At 52.3% G+C, this 23,500-nt stretch overlaps 1 protein-coding gene across 3 annotated transcripts in view; it reads right to left on the bottom strand.

Annotated features, from left to right (window-relative positions):
• PODN (podocan) overlaps positions 1-18,496 on the bottom strand; it is a 29,953-nt gene extending 11,457 nt beyond the window's left edge. For 2 of the 3 annotated variants that reach the window (XM_039886457.1, XM_039886447.1), the window contains exons 1-10: positions 18,374-18,496; positions 12,733-13,049; positions 11,337-11,430; positions 9,975-10,039; positions 8,270-8,379; positions 7,004-7,160; positions 6,581-6,696; positions 5,367-6,024; positions 2,156-2,304; positions 1,123-1,313 (exon numbers count right to left, since the gene is read on the bottom strand). In XM_039886457.1, coding sequence (XP_039742391.1) covers positions 1,130-1,313; positions 2,156-2,304; positions 5,367-6,024; positions 6,581-6,696; positions 7,004-7,160; positions 8,270-8,379; positions 9,975-10,039; positions 11,337-11,430; positions 12,733-13,049; positions 18,374-18,458 — 1,935 coding nt within the window. In that variant the 5' untranslated portion in view covers positions 18,459-18,496 and the 3' untranslated portion in view covers positions 1,123-1,129. Of the gene's footprint in view, positions 1-1,122; positions 1,314-2,155; positions 2,305-5,366; positions 6,025-6,580; positions 6,697-7,003; positions 7,161-8,269; positions 8,380-9,974; positions 10,040-11,336; positions 11,431-12,732; positions 13,050-17,859; positions 17,917-18,373 lie in introns of all 3 variants that reach the window. The other variant, XM_039886467.1, reaches the window with a different exon arrangement.
• Between the last annotated feature and the right edge of the window lie 5,004 nt (positions 18,497-23,500).

The following is a 23,500-nucleotide window of genomic DNA, read 5'->3' as shown; positions in this document are numbered from 1 at the left end:
ATGGATAAATGCAGTGGGCCCTTGGCAGAGCTCAGTCCATCAGCTTCTCGGCAGCACTGACACAGCTGATTCTCCCCACCTCTGGAGAAGCCTGTGCATGTATACATAGCATATATGTATACATAATGTACGTGCACATGTATGTGTGTGCATGTGTGCACATAAGAGCATATATGTACATAAGGGCCTATGTGTGGGGATGTGTTTATGTACTCACATGCCTGCAAGGGTGCACATCTTCTGCATCTGTGAATATGTTTGTATGTCTGCAGTATGTGTTGTGGGTGGGCATGCATGTTTAGACATGTGTATGAGTGTGCATACATATGTGTTGTTGCACTGTGTATACGTGTAAGTGCTTGGGTTACATGTAGGTGTAAACACCCTCTGTCCTGGGCTGTCTGTGATTTTCCTACCTCCTTCCCTAGCTGCTCCGTCTTATCCACCTCTGCAGGTTCCCCTCCTACTGGCCATGCCTTCTCACTCTTTCTTCCCAGCTGAGCACTCCCAGCCTCCTGTGGCCTTAGTGACTGTTTCAAGGCTGACAATGCTTGGATCCCCATCTCCAGCCCAAACCCCACTTCTGAACCCCAGACCTATATGTCTAACCCAACCCTAGGCAGCTCCCCTCAAACCCCTCAAACTCAACATCTTTTCTTTCTCTCACCCACCCAGAATTCTGAGCTTGAACTAGAGCCTTGCCTCTTCTTCATTCCATGTCCAGCAGGACTACTCTGGCCCTCGAGTCTGTCCCCCAGCCCGGGCCCCTTTTAGGCCCATCTGCTTGTCTGTATCCTCACTTCCCACACCCATCATCTCTGCCTGGGCCCCTACAGGCATTCCTGCTTCCACCATCCAGCCCCTGTACATGTCCCATCAGGGCACTCATCACCCTGGAGAGAATCCCCTGGCACAGGCTGGCCTCCCACGGGCTTGCTGTTATACCCAACCACCCCCGCAGGGCCCGGTACACACCAAGTGCTCTTATTGGTTTGCAAAATGAATGATGAAGCAAAGACAGAGGGTGAAGAACAGAGAGACCCTAGACTGGCTCAGGAACCTGGCAAGGAGAGGTGAGTGTGCCCCTACGCAGACCACCCACCTGTGTCAGGTGGGGCTCACCTGTTCACTATCGCCTGTCCTCTTCCTCTTCCCCCTTGTCCTCCTCATCCTCTTCCTCGTCCTCTTCCAGCTGGCCCCGGTCCTTGGAAACGTCACCAAACTCAAAGTTGCCTTCTATGTCCAAGACTTGCAGGTGCTTCAGCCTCCGGAAGGCACTTTCCACCACAGAGCCCACAGCCAGCTTGTTAAACCTGTACAGTCACCCACGTGGGGTCAGTGCCAGGAGCCTAACCCTAGGGTCCCCTCACTTACACACCCCAGAAGGTAACGGGGAGGGAACAGGCTCTCCAGGAAGATGGCACAGCAAGCACAAACAGCAGGGGGCTGGGAGGCACTGTATATCATGGGGAGTCTAAGATGTCCAGTGTGGCTACACCTTGGGGGGACAGGGACTGACCCTGGGCTACTCATCTGTAAAGTAAGGGGAAGGCTTCCTCTGCATATGTGCTCACTATGATTTGGGAGTTGAAGACATGGGCAGCTTCTCTTAGGAACAGCAAGGCCTGAGACTTCTGGGCTGCCGGTCTGGGGTCATCTAAGTGCCTGGTGTGAAATGGCACGTAGGCAAAGCCAGAGCCATGCTGGGCCAGGGACATACAGGTTGTGGAAGAGTGGACGCTGCACTCTGATCTCAGACCCCCTCAAATCTCTGCCTCAGTCCCTTGCAGGAGCCAGAGCACAGGTCATACTCCACCCCAATGTCACCCAGCCTAGGGCCTTCCGGGCCACAAAGCCCCTGGGAATGTGCATTCTGCCTTTCTCTGATCTGTCTTCTACTCTCTGATTTGAGATGGTGGGAAAGGGGATGTTGGGAAGGGCCACCCTGGCTCCGCTGTATGGAAGCTCCTCATCACAGGGAGCTGAGTCCCCTGAATCATTCTAAACTGCCATAGCCCAGTGAGGACCCGAACATCTGCTGTCTTTGGTCTGAGGTCCAGGCACAGCATGGCCAGCTGTGGACACAGCGTCACATATGGTCTCTGGGCCTCATTTTTCCCAAGGGGCATGTTCAGGGCCACAGGGGATCTCCTACCTGAGAAAGATCCCCTTGAGATTGGGTGTGGAGTCGAAGGCATTGGCAGGCACGGTGCTAATCTTGTTGTTCTGCAGGTACAGGTACTCAAGTGACTCGGGGAGCCCCGCGGGGATTTCTGTGAGCTGATTCCCGGCAATGTCCAGCAGCTGCAGGGTTGACCAGGAAAGTCAAAGCATTTAACAAATTGCAAAGACCCCTCCAATCCGCCAACATACTTAAATCTCACCATAACCTTATGAGGTGGGGTTTATAACTATCTCCATTTTCCAGATGGAAAAACAGAGGCTCAACGAGGTTAAGAGATCTGTCCAAGGCCACACAGCCTGTACAAGGCTGGAACCCGATGTGCCCAACTTCAACCTTTGTTTTAATTGATGTATGTCCTACCCAGCTCCTTCTACCTTCCCACATGGGTTCACAGCCAGGATGTCTGGATATCACAGTCTTTCTTCCTTAACACATCTGCTACCCCCATTAGACTAAAGACCCCAGAAGGGCAGGGGCCAGGGATCCTCTAGTCTTCAAGGCCACATGGGTGTGGCTACTTATTTGTAGACCTTGGGGGCCTGATAGGCAGGGGCCAGAGTGCAAGGCAGGCAGTGACCCTGTATGGCAGTCAGGCCCCAGGCTGGCCAGTCTCAGATTTACCACATGCCTATAGTCCAGAAAGCAGGAGGCCAGGAAAATGGGGTGTTTTTCCCAGGGAGCAGAACAAACCTGCAGTGGGCAGGAAACCGGATGTGCATAGAGCCAGCTCATTACTCCTCAGGCTGTCAGCACACCCTCGCCCAACACACACGGGTGCAGCCATGGGTAGAACTCCATTATCTCTAAGCTCCCTTCCTCACCCCAGCAGGCTGGGGCTCAGGGTCAGGAAGCTGGAGCCCATGAATCCAGATGCAACATTCAAGGGGAGCATAAACTTCACACATCATAGAGAGCCTCCGTGTCACCTCCCCTACCACAGGGCTCCCTGCTTCCCACTATGTTCCCTCTACACAACTCTAGCACTTCCTCTTTCATTCCATGCATCCTCTGTGCCCACAGGTGCCGGAGATATGGAATCCACTGAGATGCTGCTTCCACCTTCAGGAAGCCAGGCTAGCAGGAGAGATGGGCACAGAATTTGACAATGACAGAGGAGGAAGGGGGCTGTGTGATGAGGCAGGCTGGAAGAGGAGCCTGACTCAGTTTCAGGTCAGGGGCACTGATGGCAGCCAGAGCAGGTAGGGGCTCTGAAGCAGCAAGAGTAGCTGCTGCTTGTAGAAAGATCCAACAGTGAGAGAAAGAACCCTCCCCACCACCACCACCAGACACCCCATCCCTGACTGAATTCATCCAGGCCCAGGGAGGTGTTTAACTGCCCATCATTGGTGACTTTTGGAGGAGGGGACACCTAAGCTGAGGGCAGTGACCCTCCATCTGTCTTATCCCTTGCTGAGTCCTTAGTTCTAGAACTATGTCTGCACATGGTGGAGGCTCAATACAGGCTTGTGGAATGAATGAGTGAGCAGATGTCACCAGGGTGGAAAAGTGCTTCCAGCAGAGGGGCCAGTATCAGCAAAGCCTAGTGAGCCTGGGAAAAGAAGCTCAGCTGGGAACAGGGGCAGAGCAGGCCTTGAAGGCAATGGCAAGGATTCTGGTCTGGATTCTAAGGGCAATGGGGAGCCACAGAAGGGTTCTGGACAGGAGCATAAGCTGAGCATGTGTTTTTCAAGACACCCTCTGATTACATAGGGAGTATAGGAATGGAGAGTTCCTAGGAAGGTCCAGGCAAGAAATGGGGGTGGCGTGGCTTGGCTTGGGGTATAGACGGCAGGGATGGTGAAAAGTGTACAGATTGAAATGAGACAGTAGAACTGGCAGGTTGCAGTAACAATGGACATTGCGGGGTAGACGGTGTGAAAAGGGATGTCAAGGGCTGCTTCCAGGTTTCCTGTGGGCACCTGGGTAGATGTCACCGCCTTCGGCGAGTTCGAAAATGCAGTAGGAGGAGGAGGTGTGGAGGAAAGGACAATGGGGTTTGGGACCCTTGAGAACAGGTTCCTGAGGGACATCCAAGAGAGACTGGCACAGTGGTTAAATCCTGGAGTCTGGTACTCAGCAGGGTGGTCTGGATGCGGAGAGCCCCAGGTAACAGTGCTCCTGCAGGGCCAGCTGCCTTCCCCAGCTCCCACCCAGCTCTACCCTCAGGGCCCTGCCTCCCCTCCCTGCCCCGTCCTGCCTCAGAATCCCCATCCTGACAGCTCTTCCCACAAGCTCCCCTTTACCAGACCAGGGCCCTGGGCCCAGCAGTGAACGCAATTGACTTAAAATGCCTGCCCTTATTCTAGCGGAAAGAGCAGGCAACAAGCAAACAGATGTCCTAATGTTCGGAAGGAATGAGGATTATGAAGAAAAACAAAGCAGAGGAAGGTGGTAGGCTAAGGGAAGACCTCCCAAGGAGGTGACATTTGAGCAGATCCCTAAGAAAGAGGGAGGAGCAAGTCCTGAGGACATCTGGGAGTAGAGAACACAGCAAGGCAGAGGCCCTGAGGCTCCCTGATGGGCCTGGTGGGACAGCAGAGTGGCCTGGCAGCACCTCGGCCCTGCTTCCCGTTTCTCTAATAAAGTTCCTCTCAGCCCTTCATTGAGTCAGAAGGTTTTATTGTAAGAAGCTCAGTTCATACAGCGACATCCTGCCTGAATCTGACCACGGCCACAGGAGCCACACCAGCTACATCCACTGACCAGCCCCTGAATGCCTCAGGTGCCCCCAGCCCTCTGTAGACCACCAGCCTTGCTGCCCTCCCCTCCCCCAAACCCAGTCTTCTCTAGGCACATATTCCTGTGCCTGTGGGTGGGTCAGCTTGACTCTCCTGCGACATGCACTGCCCCTGACCCTGTTCCTCAGTCATTCTGAACCACGGGCCTTCCCTACCAGCAGCCATGACCTCCCATTACCCCCACAGCCCTCCTCAAGCCTGTGCCTGCAGGTGGTGATCTCAGCCTGGTCATACCAGCTGTTCTCTACCCTTCACTCCTGGACCCAGGCAGGCCTGCCATACCCTCCGCATGGCCCAGACCCCTACCCTAAGACCCAGCCACCCCAGCAGGGACCTCGCTCACAGCCCAGGCTTCCTGCTCATCCCTCCCCCCAGGGCCCAGCAGATGGTTGGCTCAGGGCAGCCATACCACATGGGCACGGCCCAGCCCCACTCCCCTTTACCTGCAGATGGGAAAGGTCAGCCCAGGCACGAGGGCCCAGGGCCCGGCTGCGTAGCCGGTTGCCGGTGAGGTAGAGCTCACGCAGCTGGGCCATGCCGGCCAGAGCCCCGCGTGCCAGGGCAGCCAGCTCATTGCGCTTGACCTTCAGCACGTGCACGTTGCGGGGCAGCCCCGGCGGCAGCGTGTGCAGTCGGTTGCCGGACAGATCCAGCGAGCGCAGCAGGCGCAGCTTGCGGAAGGCGTCTCGGTGCACCTGTGGGCTGGTGATGCGGTTGTAGCTGAGGTTGAGCTCCTCCAGGAAGTAGGTGGTGGCGAAGTCGTCCCGGCCGATGCCGGTGATCTGGTTGTGAAGGATCATGAGGGTGCGCACGCGGCGGGGTAGGCTACTGGGCACGCACTCCAGAGCGTTGTTGTACAGGTGAACCGTGTGAAGCCGCTTGAGGCCCTGGAAGGCCCGCGGGTGGATGCCATGCGCGCGCAGCTGGTTGCTGTGCAACAGCAGGTACTCGAGGCTGCGGATAGGGGTCAGCACTTCTGCATCCACGCTCCGGATGGCGTTCTTCTCCAGGTGCAGCAGCACCAGGCTGCGTGGCAGCCCCGCCGGGACCCGAGACAGGTTGTTGCTGGAAAGATCCAGGTATTCCAGGCTGGAGAGCTTCCTAGGGGGAAGAGGAGGTAAATAAGGACGTTTGGCAGGAACCCACATGGTGCTTGTTGCCACCATTATTCCCAAGGGAGATGGCAGGGGACCTGCCTCTAACTCATCCCAGCTCTGCCAATTGCTGACTAGGGGACTTCAGTCTCCTCCAAGCCTCTCTTTGGGTTATTCGATGAGATTGGTATAGGAAGGCTCTAGCATGGTTTCTGACATATATGGGTTTATCTGAAGATTGACCAATTGTTCAAAGCCTTTTGTGGCTACTCTGAGTGCTAAAAAGAAGAAAATATATTTGCCTCAACAAGAATGCTTGAGTTTCTATTTTGTAACAATAAGCCAGCCTCTGCAAACGCTTTCCTGCCTCAGTGGAACTGTGACATGCCTTACGCATTCATAACACTTGTTCTTGGGGACAGAAATGTCAGCTGCGTCATGAGACCCGAAGTTCTTCTCCAGGGAACTGGCTGAAGGATGTGTGTGCGAGGGCTTGCTAAGTGGGCCCTGGGAGGAACTTCCCTGGTTACCTGGTCCCCCTGAGGGCCCAGGCTGGGGCTCACCAGAAGGTCTCGTTGTCCAGGCCCTCATCAGTCAGGTAGTTGTTCTGCAGGTACAGCTCCCGAAGGTTGCTCAGCTCACTGAAGGCACCTGGTGGGATCTTCTCCAGCTTGTTGTTCTGGGGAGTGGGACAGTGGGGAGTGGAATGTGAGGGCTAGCCAAGGGGCAAGGGCAGAATCTTGGGAGGAGGTATGAAGAGGTATCCGGGGAAGTCACAGGGAGTAGGCCCAGGCCTGGAGCACCCCAGGCCTGGGGCTGACAGCTAGGTGTCCAAGCTTCTGGCTGCTTCTCTGCAGTGGACACTGTGCTCTCTGGCATGTGCCCAAGGTCCCATAGCCTTACCACTGTGCCCATGTGGGCCTGGGTTCTTCCCCCACTGCAGGTCTCTGCTCTGAGGGTGACCCTCCCTGCCCACTTCCTCCCACCTTGAGGTGCAGCTTGTAGAGGGCGGGCGGCAGGTGCTTGGGCACATGGCGTAGGAAGTTGCTGGACAAGATGAGGATCTCGACATTGCTGGAACCGTTGAACATGTTGTCTGGTAGCCCAGCGTCCGCCAGCTTGTTGTTGTGCAGGTATACAGACCTGAGGGACGAGGCACAGGTCCTCACCCACCCAGGCCCCACTACCCTCAGCCCCAGCTCACCTGGTGAGCCTCCAAACGTTGCTCAGATTTGGCATGGGGCCCAGGACACCCTCCTCCCATCTGAAGAACCTCAGACCCCTCCCCCAATCCAGATCCCCCTACGCAGCCAAAGGGACCATGGATTCACCAGAGGTTGCCCCACAAGCTAGTGGCAGAAATAGGATTTCCTGACCCCCAGTCCATGTTCCTCCCTGCCCTTCAAGATTCTCAATCATTCCCTGACAGTCACAGCCCTGGAGTCCTTGCCTGTCAATCCCACACAGCTGGTGCTGAGTTCCATGGGACTTTCTGAAGATGGGGACTATTCCTGATACCCAACACAGGGCCTGGCTCGGAGGAGGTAACAGCTCATTCATTTGGCAAATAGAGTGAGTGCCCCTACATTCCAGGACTGTTATAGACTGAAGATATAGCAGTGGGCACAATCGACAAGACCCTGCCTTCATGATGCTAACATACCAGAGGGAGAGAAGACAAGGAGCAAAAGAAATGCATAGAAGATTTAGCTCATTCTTGCTGTGTGCCTCTCTTGGGCCTTAGCCTTCTCGTCTATGGGATGGGACCACACACAGTGACATTGGCTCCACAGAAAGGTGACAGATTCAGGGACAGAAGCAACACTAGGGATGGTCCTCTACAGCACCACCCTGCCCTGCTCATACACCTGTACTGTGGGGCCTCACTCTTTCCAAAGCAGCTCTCGGCAAGGAATGGCTCTGCCTGTTAGAAGATGCTTTTTCCCCAGGTGCTGGGGAAAGAAGGATCCACCCTCATCTAGTTCCCATAACCCCACAGACATCACCCTCTGTCCTCACCTCCTGGACTGATTTCTCTTCATCTTTTAGGTCTCAGCCCTCAGACACTTTGCCCTTGTAGCCCGGGGTGTCCCTCACGGCAGCCCTGAGCTGGGGCATCATGCTGGCACTGCACAGCATGGCCTTCCTCCAGGGCCTGTCTGAGTCCTTTCTGCCTCACTCAGGGTGGCAGCCTCTGCCTCAGCTCCTCCCACTTCCCCAGCCCGAGCCCAGGGCCCCCTCTGACCTCTGACCTCAAATTTGGCTTCTGGCCAAAGGTAAGCCCGTAGACCTTGGTGAGATAGTTGGCAGCGAAGTCCACACTGATCAGAGTGTTGGGCAGGAATCGGGGTGCCAGGGTCAGCTAGAAAGGGGAGATTTGGGGCAGAAAGACCAATGGAGGGGCAGAGGCCAGCTCTGGGTGCCACTGCCTGCCGCTCACTTGGGCCCCTTCAATTTGTCTCCTACCTGTAACCAGAGCCATCTTTCTAAAATGGAAAACAGTCTTATGCTCCTGATAACACAAAAACAGAATTTCTGTGGTTCTCACAACCCTGAGCTTGGTAGTCAAAGCCTACTGGGCTTGTCCCCTGCCATGCCTATCCTCCTGGTCTCTTCCCCCCATCACTGTTCCCTGACACTGGCCCTCTGTCCAGCCACAGTGAGCCTGCACACCTCCCCATACACAGCCCACAGTGTCCACCCTCCATTCATTCAACAGTAGAGCCTGAGTCTACAACATTCTGGGCACTGTTCCAGGAGCTTGCTGGGCATGTCTTGGGAAATGAGACAGAGAAATGCCTCTGCCACTCCCCACCCCAAGCTCACATCCTAGTGGAGAAGACAATAAGCAAGGAATGAAAGTATCTGATAGTGATCGCTGCTATGCAGAGAATTCAAACAGGCTGAAGACGGAGAATGACTGCGTCAGATGCTCAGGGAACAAGGGACACTTTAAGGCATGATGGCACCATGAATACCATCTGAGGAGAGAGCACCCACAGTAGCAGAGTAGTGAGTGCAGGCCCGGAATAGGGGTTTGTGGGATTTGGGGGCTGGAGTGCAGCAAGAGGGAGCAAATGGGGAGACAAGTTAAGAGGCCCTGCAGGCCAAGGAGTGGTGTGGCTTTTTCATTCTGGGCGGAAGGCAAATCTATAGGAGGGTTTTTAGCGAGGAGGGGAATGTAGGGGAGAGCAGGGCATAATTATTAAACGTCACTCTCATTGCTTTGAGGAGAAGGGGCAGCAAATGAGGAGGCGGGGGCACTCAAGTGTGGGATGATGGACCTGTGCCAGGGCCTGAGGGCTTGCAGTGGCACTGGACATGGTGAGCGAAGCACTTCTGGGTTTGCTCTCAGACTGGCTGTGCTGTAGATGGTTAGAGACATCCGTTACAAAGATGGAGAGGCAGCAGGAGGATTGGGGGCTGTGGGCGGGAAGTAGTAGTTCTACTTCCATTAGACATCTAGCAGAGACATCCAGGAACCAGGAGGAACTTTGAGTCTCAAGTGGGAGGAGTGGAAGGGGCTGGAGACTGCCACTGGACATAGCCACGGTCATCTCCAGAGAGTTCAGGGAGAAGGGCCCTGGGGCATGCCAAATATTTTGAGGTTGAGTGTCTTTGTACCTTTTCTCATGCTGTTCCTTCTACTCCAATGTCCTCTGCCTCAGGACCCCTGCCTGAAGCCCTGTTACCCTTCAAGGCCCTTTACATGCCATCTCCTCTAGGAAGCCCTGAAAGTGCCCCCTCCCCTATACTGCTGTAAGCCTTGGTCTCTGTCTTCATTGACTGACCACTCTGATGCCTTGGGTTAAGGTGTGGGATCTGGGCCATGTCTGAGCAGCAATGGGGAGGGACCCAGTGGCCAGACCAGAAGAGGTCCTGGTAGAAGTTTCCCGAACTCAGACCCTGATACCAGGGGGCTCGGGCAGCACACCACCCTTCTTGCCAGTCCCTCACCTTGTTATTGGCCAGGTACAGGTAATTGAGGTTGGTCAGATGCTCAAACGCCTCCTCCGGGAGCCCTTCAAAGGACAGGCATCAGTCAGAGCCCTGGATGAAGGAGACGCTACAGGGGAGCACACCAGTACCAATGCCCCCAAGGCCACCCCACTTGCCAGGACTGGGGAGGTCATTTCCTGTGGCAGGTGTAGCTCTGCTCCCTTCCCAGCCAGTCCTAGGAGGCCTGCCCAGCCCCTTGCTCACAGGAGACCATGCTCAGAGGAGCAGGTAGGAAGCATCCACTGAGGATGACTGATCCTTCATCAGGGCCACCTGGGTGGGAGTGGGTCCCTGTAGGGTCAGGCCATGGGACAGAAGGCCCAGCCTTACCTTTCCCTGCCAGGAAGGCATGCTCCCCTGGGGGAAGCCCCAGAGGGTCAGAGACTCTCTTCATACCTGGCCCCATAGCAGGTCAGGGCTACAGCCTTTGAGCCTCCCCACCACCTGACCCGTCCCGGGCCCATCTAGCGTTAGGACTCTCCTGTCCCTGGGAGCCAGGCCAGGCTGGCCCTTCTCCAGTCCTGAGGCTGGCCTGTGTCACTCGGCTCTGGGCTCTCAGACTCTCAGATGCTGGGACTCACCCAGTTATCTAATGAGAGGGAACAGTTACATAAACTGTGCAGCATCCCTCCATGGAATACCCTGCTGCCGCTGTGCAACGTTATGGCCACAGAGTTTTAGCAACATGAGAAATGCTGCTAAGCTAACTGCTGAGTGAAACGAAGCACTTACAATACCTATCCTGTAACTTCAACTAGGAATCAAAACAACACAAGAAAAAAAGATTGGATTGGATTGTGAGGATGCTTGTACAACTGTATAAATTACTAAAATTTGTTGAATTGTATCTTTAAAGAGAGTAAATCTTATATATATATAAATTATACCTCAATAAAGCTGCTTTTTAAAAAGTGGAAAGAAATATACCAAATGTCATTAGTGATGAACTCCAAGTGGCAGAATTATGACTGGGTTTTTTTGTTTTCTATCTTATTTTCTATATTTCCAAATTTTCTTCTATAATCAAAATTATTTTTGTCATCAGAAAAAATCAACTTTTAAAGTGTGAGAACTCTACAATTCCTTGATTCTAAAGAATTTCTGTGAACTAAAGAGTCTATGACAAAGGTCTCTGAAGCCTCTCGCCTCAGCCAACTCCCAGGTCTCAGAGACACCCAAGGGTAGCTTTTAGGCAACCACAGGGAGCCCAGCCCAGACCTGCTCTTTTCCACATCCCAGGGTCTGCAGGGTGGAGCTCTGCCCAGGGGCACCCAACCCCCTACCTGGTGGCCCCAGCCCTGGCTCTGGGTGATCCCTCACCTCGGGAGGTCAGGCGGTTGTTCTGAAGGTTCAGAGTCTCCAGCCGATGCAGCCGGGAGAGCTCCTCGGGGTAGATCTTCTCCAGCTGATTATTCTGGAGGATGGGAGGCAGGGACAGTGAGGAGGCACATGGGGGACGGGCCCGCCCTTATCCTCAGCCCAAGTCCCAGGAGTCAGTCCCTTTGTTGGGCACCTCCTTTGGGATTCTCCCCTGTAGTAGACAGCCCCTGGGTGCTGGCTCAGGGCCAGGCCTGGATCTGGGTACTTACTTGAGGCATAGCAGTGACCATAACAGATGTGTGGATCCCACCTTCTAAAAGCCCACACACATGGGAGCCACAGGCAGTTCAAACTTGGAGTGGCATCCCCTTCAGATCTGCTCCCTGCACATCACACTTGGTGACAGGCATCCCCAGCCTGCTCTTTCCACCCTTAGGTCAGAAACCACTTTGGGTTCCCTTTCTCAGCTCTGCATTCCCCACAGCCCTTGGAACCTTTAAATCCTGGATCAGGTACCATCTCCTCTGAAAACCTTCCTGGGTTGGATTGGGAGCTGAATTAGGAGCTGTTCCTGGCCTTGCAACTAGTCCTTCTATCTCCATCTGTTATCTACTACCTGTTTAGGTCTGAGTCTCCCCGAGACTGTGAGCACGTGAAGCATGTCCGAGTCCTCCCTACATGCTCAACACACCACGAAGGATCAAAAGTAGAGAGCAAGTACCCAGGAGGCATTTTATGAATGGATGAGTGAGCAAATGAACCAACGATGTGTCGTCATCAACTTGTCCCTTTCTGTCTGTCATAGGCTACACTGACCTTAGGCTCCCACCCCTGCCAGCCCAGACCCACCGGGCTGTGTGACCGTGAGGTAGCTTGCTTCCCTTCACTGGACCTGATCACCTCTAGACCTGAATGTAACAGCCCCTTCCTCTTTCCCAGGGCTACCAGGCCACAATAGGGTGACCATGGGCACAGCAGCATTCCTAGAATCCCAGACTGGAATGCTGTGTCCACACTGTCCTCTGAGCCCCCAGAGCACTATATCGGGGTGCTTTGCTCCTGGTTTTCCTGGCCTGTAATGGTGTCTGAGGTGCCCTTATTGTCTGTTCAGAGGGTTAGCTGCTGGATGAGTCTGTGTCCGTTTTCAGACAGGGACTGACTCTACTTATGGGCCTCAGCCCAGACTCCTCTCAGAGGAACAAAGCAGGTTATATCATGGTCCTCTGTGACTGGGATGCCGAACAGAGCGGGGACTCCTCATGGTAGAGTCAGATCCTTGTGTCTGGCCTATCCTAGCACTGTGTGCCTGGGGAATCTGGGCAAGCAGGGAGCTGTGAACAGGAGCCATGAGTGTGGGGGCAGCCCCTGGTGACCAATGGTGCAGCGCCAGCCTCACCTGCAGGGACAGGTGGTTGGTGTGCTCAGGCAAGTCCCCTGGGAACTCACGCAGGTCAATGCCGCCACAGTCCACGACACCCTCCTGGGAGCAGGCACAGTCTCGGGGGCAGTTGATGGTGGCCGGGCCAGGTCCCGGCTCCTCAGGGCTCAGGACTAGCACCGGCTCCTCCTCCATGAATTCGTTCTCTTCAGGGCTCAGGCTGTGGGCACCATTTCGGCCAAACACAGGGGCCCTCACTGCAAGCACTGGTCCCAGCTGCAGCTGTGGTGGTAACATCAGCAGAAGCAGCAGCACCCTGCTCCGGGCCATGGTGTCTGCAGGAGGGGTCAAGGCAGATTCACCTTGGCACCATAAATGACTTAACCTGTTAGATACTGTAGGCACAGGACTAGGGCCCACAAAAGTCATAATGAGGTCCTCCCGGGCACCAGGCTGAGCCCACTATGGACTTTGTCCTCAGCACACAGATGATCTGCTGACCTTTCCCTCACTACCCACCCCATCAGGGCTGCCCTCTGGAGGGGTGGGGGCAAAGTGAAGCCCCTTCTTTAGGCAACTCAGCAAAACCTCACACAACTTTCATCAGAACTGGCCCCAGGGAATCTGTACCCCCACTTTACGGAAGGGGAACTGAGGCTCAGGAAGAACTGTGACATGCAGGGTTTGGCCTGGACTTTGCTGCACTTTCGCTGCCCTGGCACAGGCAGTGCTGGGGGGCCCTGTCCCTCCTCCAGCCACAACAGGCCATGGTGGGCCAGCACCAGCAGAGTGCATCCCAGCTCTTTAGCCTGTGGGTCTGGCTTGGCTCCGGACTGGTCCGTGGAATTCTTTTTTCAGGGGTTCACTCAGAAAACATCTCTGGGGTGTGATAAGTTTGTGACAGGTGGTAGCTCACGTACACTGACTCTGGAGTCCCACAGACCCCAGGCGAGTCCTTCTCCACCACTTAGCAGCTCTGACTCCACTGAGCCTTAGCTTCCTCATCTTACAGATAATAAGTCTGAACTCACAGCTTCTGAGGAGTCTGCAAGGTAACAGACACAAAGCACCTGGCGCCTATTAGGTGATGAGGTGCTGTTATCATTGCTGCAGCAAATACAAATGCAGCTACGTGGCAAGCATCCAGGCCTCTTCACTGGGACCACAACCCACAGAGCCATTAGAAGGGTCTGATGAGATGACGGGCCTCAGAGGGTTGGGTAAACTGGGAGCTTGACAATGACGTTGAAGACTAGTTAAGAATGCAGGCTCTGGAGACAGCCCCGGCTCTTATCAGCTGTGGGACTTCCAGCAAGTGTTGTTACCCTCTAAAACTCAACTTCCTCACTCGTCCATGGGGTGGTGACAGGGCTGTCCTAATGGGGAGGCTGTGAGAGTCAGTGGGATGCTCTTCCCACCACTATCTCATCCGTGGGCCTTGTTCATGTCTCAACCACACCACTGCCCACTCCAAAACCCCTTGCTTCTTCCCCTTCCCTTGTCTAGATCCTGCTTGTGTTTCTCCATCCAATCCCAGGCCTGCCTCCTCCCAGAAGATTTGCAGACCCGCCTCCTGGGAATTCCTGCTGCCCTGAGGCTGCCTCGGCATTTCGCATATCACTTTGCTTCCCTCCTTAGCTCAGCCAGTTCCCCAAGGTGAGGCCCCATCTGCCCCCAGCCTGTGCTGGCCACAGGGATACAGGTGAGGTGGATAAGGTCCCCACTCTCATTCTGGAGGAGGTGGCAGACCCCAGTACAATAACCACTGATACCAGACAGTGAGTCCCGAGGTGCACAAGGCCCCAGAAGGAAAGTTGTAAGGAGAGCAAAGAGGGGCCCCAGCCAGGCTTGCTTTACCCCATAGGTCCTCAAAGGCCAAAGCAGACTCGGGCCCCAGCGCTGGCCTGGCAGAGAGCCAGGGAGTCCGGCACACACACAGTCCCAGGTTCCAGGGATCACTCAGCAGCACTCTGGCCCTATGCCCACCCTACCATACCCCTGCTGTCCCCATCCCCAGAACAAATGGGCAATAAATCTCCAGCCAGTCTATAGACCATGGCACATTATAAACTCCCAGCAAGCTCAACAGCCTTCAGGCTGTGGAGCCACCAGCATTAGTCTGTCTGACCCCACTACAAATCAGAACTCTGGGAGGGGGAGTGTGGGCACAGGCCCAGGCCCCAAATTCAATCAAGGCAGAAGGGCAAGAAGGATCCTTTCCACATGGGCCAGCTATTTTTCCTCTCTCACCTTCAGTTTTTTATCTGTAAGGATCTGTAAACTGTACCTATAAAAATATTTAATTTATATTAATATGAACCATATTGAAAATGTTATCATCACCATTTTATAGATAAGGGAGCTGAGGCCCAGCAGGATTGGCCAATATAATACAGCTGTTAAATGGCAAAGCCAAGCTCCCAGCCCAGGTCTTAACCACAATGTGGTTAATGCAAAGCACAGCTGGGCACTGAGGACCCAGACAGACCACTCAGGCAGGGCTCCTGCCCTTAAAAAGCTCATACGTGCACCATCCAATGCAGTGGCCAGGTGGCCAGATGTGGCACTGAGCACTTGGAATGTGGCTGGTCTAAACTAAGGGTGTAAAATATAGTGTACCCTAAATTATAGGGTTTCAAAGACTTAGTACAAAAAAGAATGTAAAATATCTCATTATTAATATTAATGATAGCTCATAAAATATCTCACTTATGTTTATATTGATTATATTGAATCTACTGAGTTAAATAAATTATTAAAATTAATTTAACCTGTTTTATTTTACTTTTTTAAAATGTGGCTTCTAGAAAATTTTACATTACATATATGGCTTGCATTTGTGGCTCATCCTATATTTCTACTGGATATTAGGTGTAAATTGCATTCTATTGTACATTATGTGTAAATTGAGTTTTATAATCCCAGTGTCATCAGAGGTGTGATGATGGAAAGCTACAGTCCATAGGAACCCAGAGGAGGCCTGACCTTGCCTGATGCCAAGAAGGCTTCCCAGAAGTAATGCCTTTTCTAGCAATGGAGGATGAATATCAGGCAAAAGGGAAAGGGGTCAGCATGTGCAAAGGCCTGTGTTAAGACCTCTACAAAGCTCATTAGAGTGTCTGGTGGAGGTTGGGAACTAGGAGTGATGCAAGTAGGCAGTGGCCACATGTCCAGGAAAAGAAGGGACTTGAAAGCCAGGTTAGGGAGAGTGATCCTTATCTTTGGGGAGATGAGGAGCTGCTGAAGAGCAGGAGTCTAGCATAGGCAGGTTTATGGAGCTCTCAGAGGCTTTGCAACAGAGCAGGCAAGGGATAATAAGCCTAGTCTGGGCAGAGAGGGAAGTGATGGGCTGCAGGGATAGAAAGAAGAAGCCAGATTCAAGGGAGAATGAGTAAGAATAGACAGGGTTTGGAGAGTAGTGACACCAGTGCCACCTCCCCTTCTTCTCAGCTTGACCAGCCACCCTTAGGAACTCGGGATCCTGGGCAGCTCCAGCTGATGTTGGCACCTAGCAAGTGTGACATATACACACAAAGTTACTGTTACTGAGGAAGTACCTGGGACCCACTGCCTGCCTCCCACCTGCAGGGAACCAAATCTCAATGCCCTAAAAGGCTGAAGTGTGGGATTAAGGCTGGACTAGAAGAAGGAAGGGGAAGGAAGACCCAAAGCAGGAGGCAGATCCTCAGCCCTCAGCACCACCATTCTCCTCCACTCAAATTCAGTAAAGACTCTGATCACCTGCTCTACACTGGGCCCCAAACAACTGCATCTTATAGACTCCAATAGAACTCCCAAGACTAAGAGTTGGTCTTCCTATTTTGCAGATGAGGAAACTCAAGCATAAGGGGCTCCCATTGCTGCCCATCCCCAGCAAACTCCTACTCAAATGCCCCTGCTCAGGAAAGCCACTCCTGCCCGCTTGGCTAGGGTAGAGAGTTCCTCAGGGCTCCCATAGCACCCCTGGCCCACTGCAGCCTTCAAGTCTCAGCTGAGCCTTCCCTGACTCCCCCAGGCATGGAATGGGTGCTCAGGAAATGTTTGCTGAATGAAGGAATGAATTTGTGATAGGCAGAGTTGGAAAAGATCTGCAACATTATCCGGTCTGACACCCTCTGTTTACGGATTAGTATGTTAAAGGCAAGGCCAGGACTAGAATTTGTGTCTTCTGACTCCTGCCCAGAGACTTGAGCTGGGATTGAAGTCTGAGTAGTTCTCCAGGTGGACAAAGGAGGAGGAAAGACACTCCAGGTAGGGAGAAGGGCATGAGCAAAGGCACAGCGTGGGAATGGGGGAAGTGGGTAAATGGTATAGAGGTCCAAGTCTTCAAGGGCATCAATCACTATGCTAAAGTATTGGTGATAAGGAGCCATCAGAGGTTCCAGGCCAGTCAGGGTCAGAGCTCTTATATATGACTCTACCAAGCCTAAAAGTACCATCATTAGTCACCCCCCTTCAGATAAAAGGAACAAAGAATGCTTCCATAAGATCTCATAAAAACTCATGTGGATCTGACATTTCTCAATTTCATCACTCTAGGCTAGAGTAGACTGGGCCCTGGACCCTAAAATAGAACAGGACCACCCAGGGGCTCTCCCTGTTCACAACCAGTGGTGCCTCTTGGAGCCAGGTTCACCACAGCTTTGCTTTCCCTGGGCGGCAGGAGTCCAGGGGCTGATGCTCAGGTTGTGTGGGCCCCTAAAATTCCCTGATACACTCCCAGCGCTGGGCGCACATCTCTCTGTGCTTCGCGGTCAACGCTGTACGCACGCTGTGCCTGCTCCTCTCCTGCCTCCCACCCCCAACCCCAGGGGCCGCCAGGAGCTTGCCGCCGCCACCTCCTCTTCCACCTGACGGCGCATCAGGTATTCCAACGCCGCGATCTCGTCCCCACCCCAGGCCGGGCTGGTGGTTCAGGCATCTACAACCTGGGGCTTCCGCCGCCCTTAGCCAGAGGGCGCCGACCCCTCGGCCCACGCTCCGCGTCGCAACACCCGCGGCCCCCTCCTCAGTCCAGCTTTCCTAGCGGAAAGGCAGCCGCATAGAGTGACAGATGCACGCCAGGCCGCCAGCCGAGAGCTCTAACTCAGCGAGTGCGCGGCTCTGGGCTGGGTGCCCGCGGTGGACACGCGGGCTCCGCCTCACCTGTCTGCGCGTCCTGGAGGCAGATTTCTGCCCTTCTCTAGGCCTCAGTTTCTCTGCCTGTAAAGAGGTCGAAGGATGGACTAGCTGAGATGAGTGACATGGAAAGACATGGACTTACTCTGCGCCCGGGCTCTAGGTACAGGCGTCCACGCCCCTCCCCAGTTCCACCTGCCCCCCACATTCTCTGTCGCCCGCCAGCGTCCTTCCACTTCCCCCCTCCCATCCGCCCTTAAATTCTTTCCAGATGTGCGCAGCGGGAGTGGCCCAGGGGCTGAGACCAGCCTCTGGCCAGAGAGGAGGAAAGGCCCCTGCTGGGTCCGGATTGCGTTTGGGGTTGCACCCCCGAGGGAGAGCTCCCCGGCATGCCCTCGGTGCAGGGCTCCAACTGAGGGGCGAGATGCGACGGCTCCGCCCCGGGCAGCTGCCGGGCCGTCCGCACCAGGCGAGAAGTCAGAATCCGCTGCCCAGGTTGAGCCCGGACCCCTGGGCCCAACCGGCCGCCCGAGCCCGGTACCTGCTGCGCCCCCGCGCCGCGCCCAGCCGGCCCAGCGCGCTCTCCAGAGTCTCGGCAGCGCTCCGCGAGCGCGGGCTCCTTCCATTCAAGTCTAGCCGTGCGCTCGGCGACGCAAGTTTTGTTGTGGGTTTTCTCCTCCCCGCCTCTCCCCCGCCCCCACCCCCCCGCGTGCATCTGCTGGACGCTGGCCTTCCCCGGACACCCGCGTAGGGTCCCCAAGGGCTCCGGGAGGGGAGGGCCTGCCCCCTCCCACAGTTGACTTGGTGGGGCCCCACTTCCCGAGGAGGCAGAGCCGCCGCAACGACCCCTCTCCCCATCTCGGCCCTGGTGGGGCCGCCGTACCACGCCTCCCCCAGGAGACTGGAAAGGCGGGGTGTCTAGCCGGCAACGCTTCCTAGTTCCCGGCCTTCCGCAGTGCAACTGGACCCCCTTTAGGCCCCAGCACCTGAATGGAGAGCCGGAGAAAGGGCCCCTTCGATCAAGTGCCTCTGAGCTCAGTTTCTTCCTCATGACAGAGGATCTTGCAACTGCTCCAGGCACGAGTACCTTTCCGTTCATTCTTCCACCCTGGGGTCCTGGGCCGTGGCTAACAGGGCCGCCAGCCAAGACCCTGCTGGGCCTCTTCCCGGAAAAGTTCCCGTCCTCTCCACCCCCCTACCCCAACGTTGTCCCTGGGCTCACAGCCTGGTGAGCCTTGAAGGATGGTAAATTGGGCTGGGAGTAGGGTGCACGTAGATCCTAGTCATAGGGAGACGATGGGGGTGAAGAGTGAGCCCTCGTGGCACCATGTTGCTCCTAGGAACTGAAAACGTTTCCAAGTCAAGGAGCATTAACTAATTGCAGCTGAAGCAACACTGTTTGGTGCCAGGGGCTTTGGCGGTTGAACGTGGTGGTACTTGGCACCTCCACTGCCTAACGAGGCCTGTGGGCAGGGCACCCACAGCTACCTTACCTGCTGGAGAGGAAGGAGGAGAAATAACTCAAACTTGGGACAACTCACTCAACCTAAATTGCCAAGGCCCTGAATGAATAAATGGATGGATAGATGAATGGGTCATGTAAAGACCCCAGACTTTTCTCTGGCTTCTGCTGCTGCCTCCTGATTGTACCATATGCATTACTCTCTAACCTTCACAACTCTGCAAGAGAACTGCTGTTGCCCCCATTCACCAGTAAGGACACAGCCTTAGAAAGAAGTGTTTGAGTAACTAAGTAAAATGTCCAGGTTTACCCTTCTCCACAGCCCAAGTTCTTTCCACGATGGAGACAGGCAGGTAACCTCAGCAGACGAGTGCAGAGCCTGAATTTGAACTCAGGACTGTCTGTTTACATTACATAAACTCAAGAACTTAGCAAGAAGGGAAAGGGGGAAATATTTTGCCTTCTTTGGTCTCATATTCTAGTTCTCTCTGAGCTCAAACTTATGAGAATTGGTATGATTCACAGACTGGATGGGGGCCAACACAGAGATGCATCTCATTTCTCCTCAACATTGAGCTTAGAGTCAAGTGGAGCTGGAACAAGATTGTCCTGGCTTGAATACTCATGAACTAAAAACAATATTCTAGACGGACAATGAGAAACAGCACATACTGAGTGCCTACTAAGTGCCATGCACCATGTTAAATCCTTAAACACCTTAATCATCCCAATCCTATGGGGAAGGTATTCTCTGTTTCTTGTAACTGTTGGGGCCAGCCACAGGGCATACCACATATACCACCCCCCACCACACACACACCGAGAGATAGACTCTTCTGTAGAATGCCAAGCCAGTGCATGCCCATTCTTGCTCTGTGGTTGTCCAGTGCTGCAGACACAAGCTAAAACCACCTGTCTGAAGTATAATATGGAAGAATCACATTTAGTTTCTCTGGTGAAAAATTGGAGGCAATCATGGTACTCTAGAAGCAAATCTAACTTTTAGAAGGGCTGTAAAGACAGTTGAGTTTGAAATTTAGGTTTCCTGAATCTACTTGTGCTGCTTTAGCTCCTTCATGCTGCCCCTCAGTTTCAGCTCCCGTTTAAGTGCATGGTGTCAAGTACGAGCTTTGGACTTAGACTTGGGTTCAAATCCCAGCTGAGTCCAAGGGAAGATAAAAATAGTACCTACGCCTCACAGAATATCTAAATTAAATGAGAAAATGGAAGTACAGGGCTGACTCTGTACAGCACCTGGAACATGGCAAGTGCTCAATAAAAGGCAACTGCTATTATTACAAACTACCCCTGAGCCCTGACTGAACACCCAGGAAACATTATTAAAATAGAAATGGCAAGTGGAAGAATTAAACAGAAACCTCTGCATTGTCCAGGGTAAGTGCCTGGGCATAACAATAAAAACAAGAAAACTCGAAAGAGAGGAGGAGTAAAGTCACATATGGCCAGAGCTTTCAAGGGGGCCGATGAGGAAAAAAGAGATAAGGATCAAGACAAGGGGAGATAAGGTGTTATACCTCATCATCAGAGAACAAATTTCCTCTTACTTTGAGCTGAGGGCTCAATACCTTTCCTTATTAAATGGCTCAGTCCCAAATATTGAGCTACTGGAGCAGCTTGATCTTCTAGACATTTAGAAATCAAATCACATGGTGGTGTTCTGTGTATATGGATTCCATCTGAAGGATCTTGATAATTGACATTAAAGAACAAGCAGGATATGATGGAAAAATCACAGGCCAAGTCAGGTACAGAAAAAGTCTTCTGGGTGCCTATAAAACTATTGTGGACTTTTCTTGCTGTATATAGTTTTTCATCTCTTTCCTCCACTGGACTATAAACCCTCCAGGGCAAGAACCTCATCTTATGTTCTGTAAATTCTCCTTCTTGTCCTAAAATAGTAGGCAAAATGAACCCCCAAAGATGTCCATACCCTAATCCCTAGAGCCTATGACATGTTATACTATATGGCAAAAGGATTTTGTAGATGTGATTAGGGTTATGGACCTTCCAATGGGGAGATATCCTGGATTATCCAGGTGGGCCTAACCATAGCACACAAGCTCTTAAAAACAACTTTATCTGGCTGGAGGTAGGAGAGATGAGGCAGAAGGGGAGATCAGAGAGATTTAAAACAAGAGGACCAGACTAGCTTTGAAGATGAAGGGAATGCAGGTAGCCTTTAGAAGCTGAGAACAACCCCAGGCTACCAGCAAGGAGACAGGGACTTCAGTCCCACATGGAACTGAATTCTGCCAACATCCTGAGTGACTGTGGAGCAGATTCTCCCCCAGAGCCTCCAGGTAAGAGTCCAGGACAGCCAGCCTGACTTTGGCCTTGTGCAACCTGAACTAGGAAACCAGCCGAACTCACCCAGACCTCTGAGCTACAGAGCTATGAGATAACAAATTTGTGTCCAGTTAAGCCACTAAATTTGTGGTAATTTGTTACAGTAGCAATAGAAAACTAATACAAACATTAATAACTAAAACTAGTATTAATAACTAAAACATGGTACAACAGCATTTTCCTATACATCATTTCACTTAATCTTCACCACAAGCATGGTAGTATTATTGCCCCTTTAATTTTAGGAAACTGACGCTCAGGAAGGTTAGGTAACTTACTTAGGTGACCAGAATTCAAATTCCGATCTTCAGCTTCAAACTCCAATGAGAGTTGGCTCCTCTCGTTCAGCTACCATTCTGTGGCTTGAAAATTCCACTACCTTAAACTAAATCAAAAAAGGACTAACAAAAAGATGATCAGGCTGCTTGCTGCTTGTGAAAACTTGAAAGCTTTTGAATACTCCTGTTTCCTCCAAAGCTATCTAGTAAGTCATGGAACAAGTCAGGGTATAAACAAGTAAATAAAAAAGAATCAAGTCTTCTTTCTGGCCCATAGGGGGAAAAGAAAGGTTTTGATAGGTGACAGAAGGAGAAATCCTCAAACGAGTGGCTGTCGATGAAATATGTTCTCCCATTCAGCTTTCTTAGCCACTGTTAAGGTACATTTGCCACAATGAAATGCCCTGTTTTGCCAGCTGGCTTAGGAACATCTCTGCAGTTGGAGCTTTCAGGCCACTCATGACCAATTTTTATTGTCAGGGAGTTCACCTGATTTTCAGTCTGAAATTTCCCTTTCTATATTTCTTCCTATTACTTCTAATAATGAAGCAAAATAACTTCCCCCTGCCCCTTTTTGGTCTTACCATCTTTCAAATATTTGTGAACTGTTATCACACCCTATCCTTGGGTATCATTTTGTCAAGCTGAAGGCTCCTTTCAGCCCATCTAAGTCGACCTTTCTCTGATATTGCTGCCTTCATGTCTGAACTTCTTTTCTACATATTCTACTTCTAGTGAGGTGTTTAATCTTGAACCAAGTGTCCTGTACACTACAGGAGGTGCCATGTTCTAAAAGGTGAACTATACAATAACCAACTTGGTAGCTGGTTAGAAAACTTAACATGTACTGCATTTCTGCCAGCAATTTAAATAAACAGCAGACTACAATGAATTTTCCCCAATTTTACATAAAAGTTTATGGCCACAAATTCAGGAACTAAAAGCTCAAGTATTTACTACATGCTGCTGAAAACAGTACTGTGAATATTTACAAAGTATTTAAATGACTATTAATAGAATAGACTAAATGGACATTACTTTTTACAGTTAAGTTTTGGATATGATACATTTAAAAAATATATTTCTCCAAGAAGCCTGGCTAAAATTCCATACCAGATTAAACTTCCTGCCAAATGGAATCAGACGCCACATTTCTTACGGGCCAGAAATCTGGCCTGATATTCTCTGTTCTTACCAAGAACTAAAGAGCTGTTTGTTTGCAGCAGTCTCCAGATAGATATTAATACTGGACCTTTCCAGTGGATTTTGTAACTCTCTATTGAGAAAAACTCTAAAATTTGGCCAGACATGGCTGTGGTTCCTGATAGTGCATAAATCTTTCAGGGCCCTCATTAGCTGTTTAGTACTATACCCCAAATTCCTAATTCCTATCAGTGTGGTCTCTAAACAAACTCAATCCCACAGAGTAGTTTACCCAGAGGTACAATCTGGCTGATTATCTTTTTTTTTCTAGTCAGTAACATCAAGTAACTTCTTTGTGTTCAAAAAGCAACCATGCCACAGGCAGCAAGAACTGTAATCTTTGGCTGAAATGCAAACT

Source organism: Pteropus medius, unplaced genomic scaffold (assembly GCF_902729225.1).
Source record: "Pteropus medius unplaced genomic scaffold, Ma_sr-lr_union100, whole genome shotgun sequence".
In the NCBI taxonomy this organism is placed as follows: Eukaryota; Metazoa; Chordata; class Mammalia; order Chiroptera; family Pteropodidae; genus Pteropus; species Pteropus medius.
This window is presented reverse-complemented; position numbering and strand designations above follow the sequence as displayed.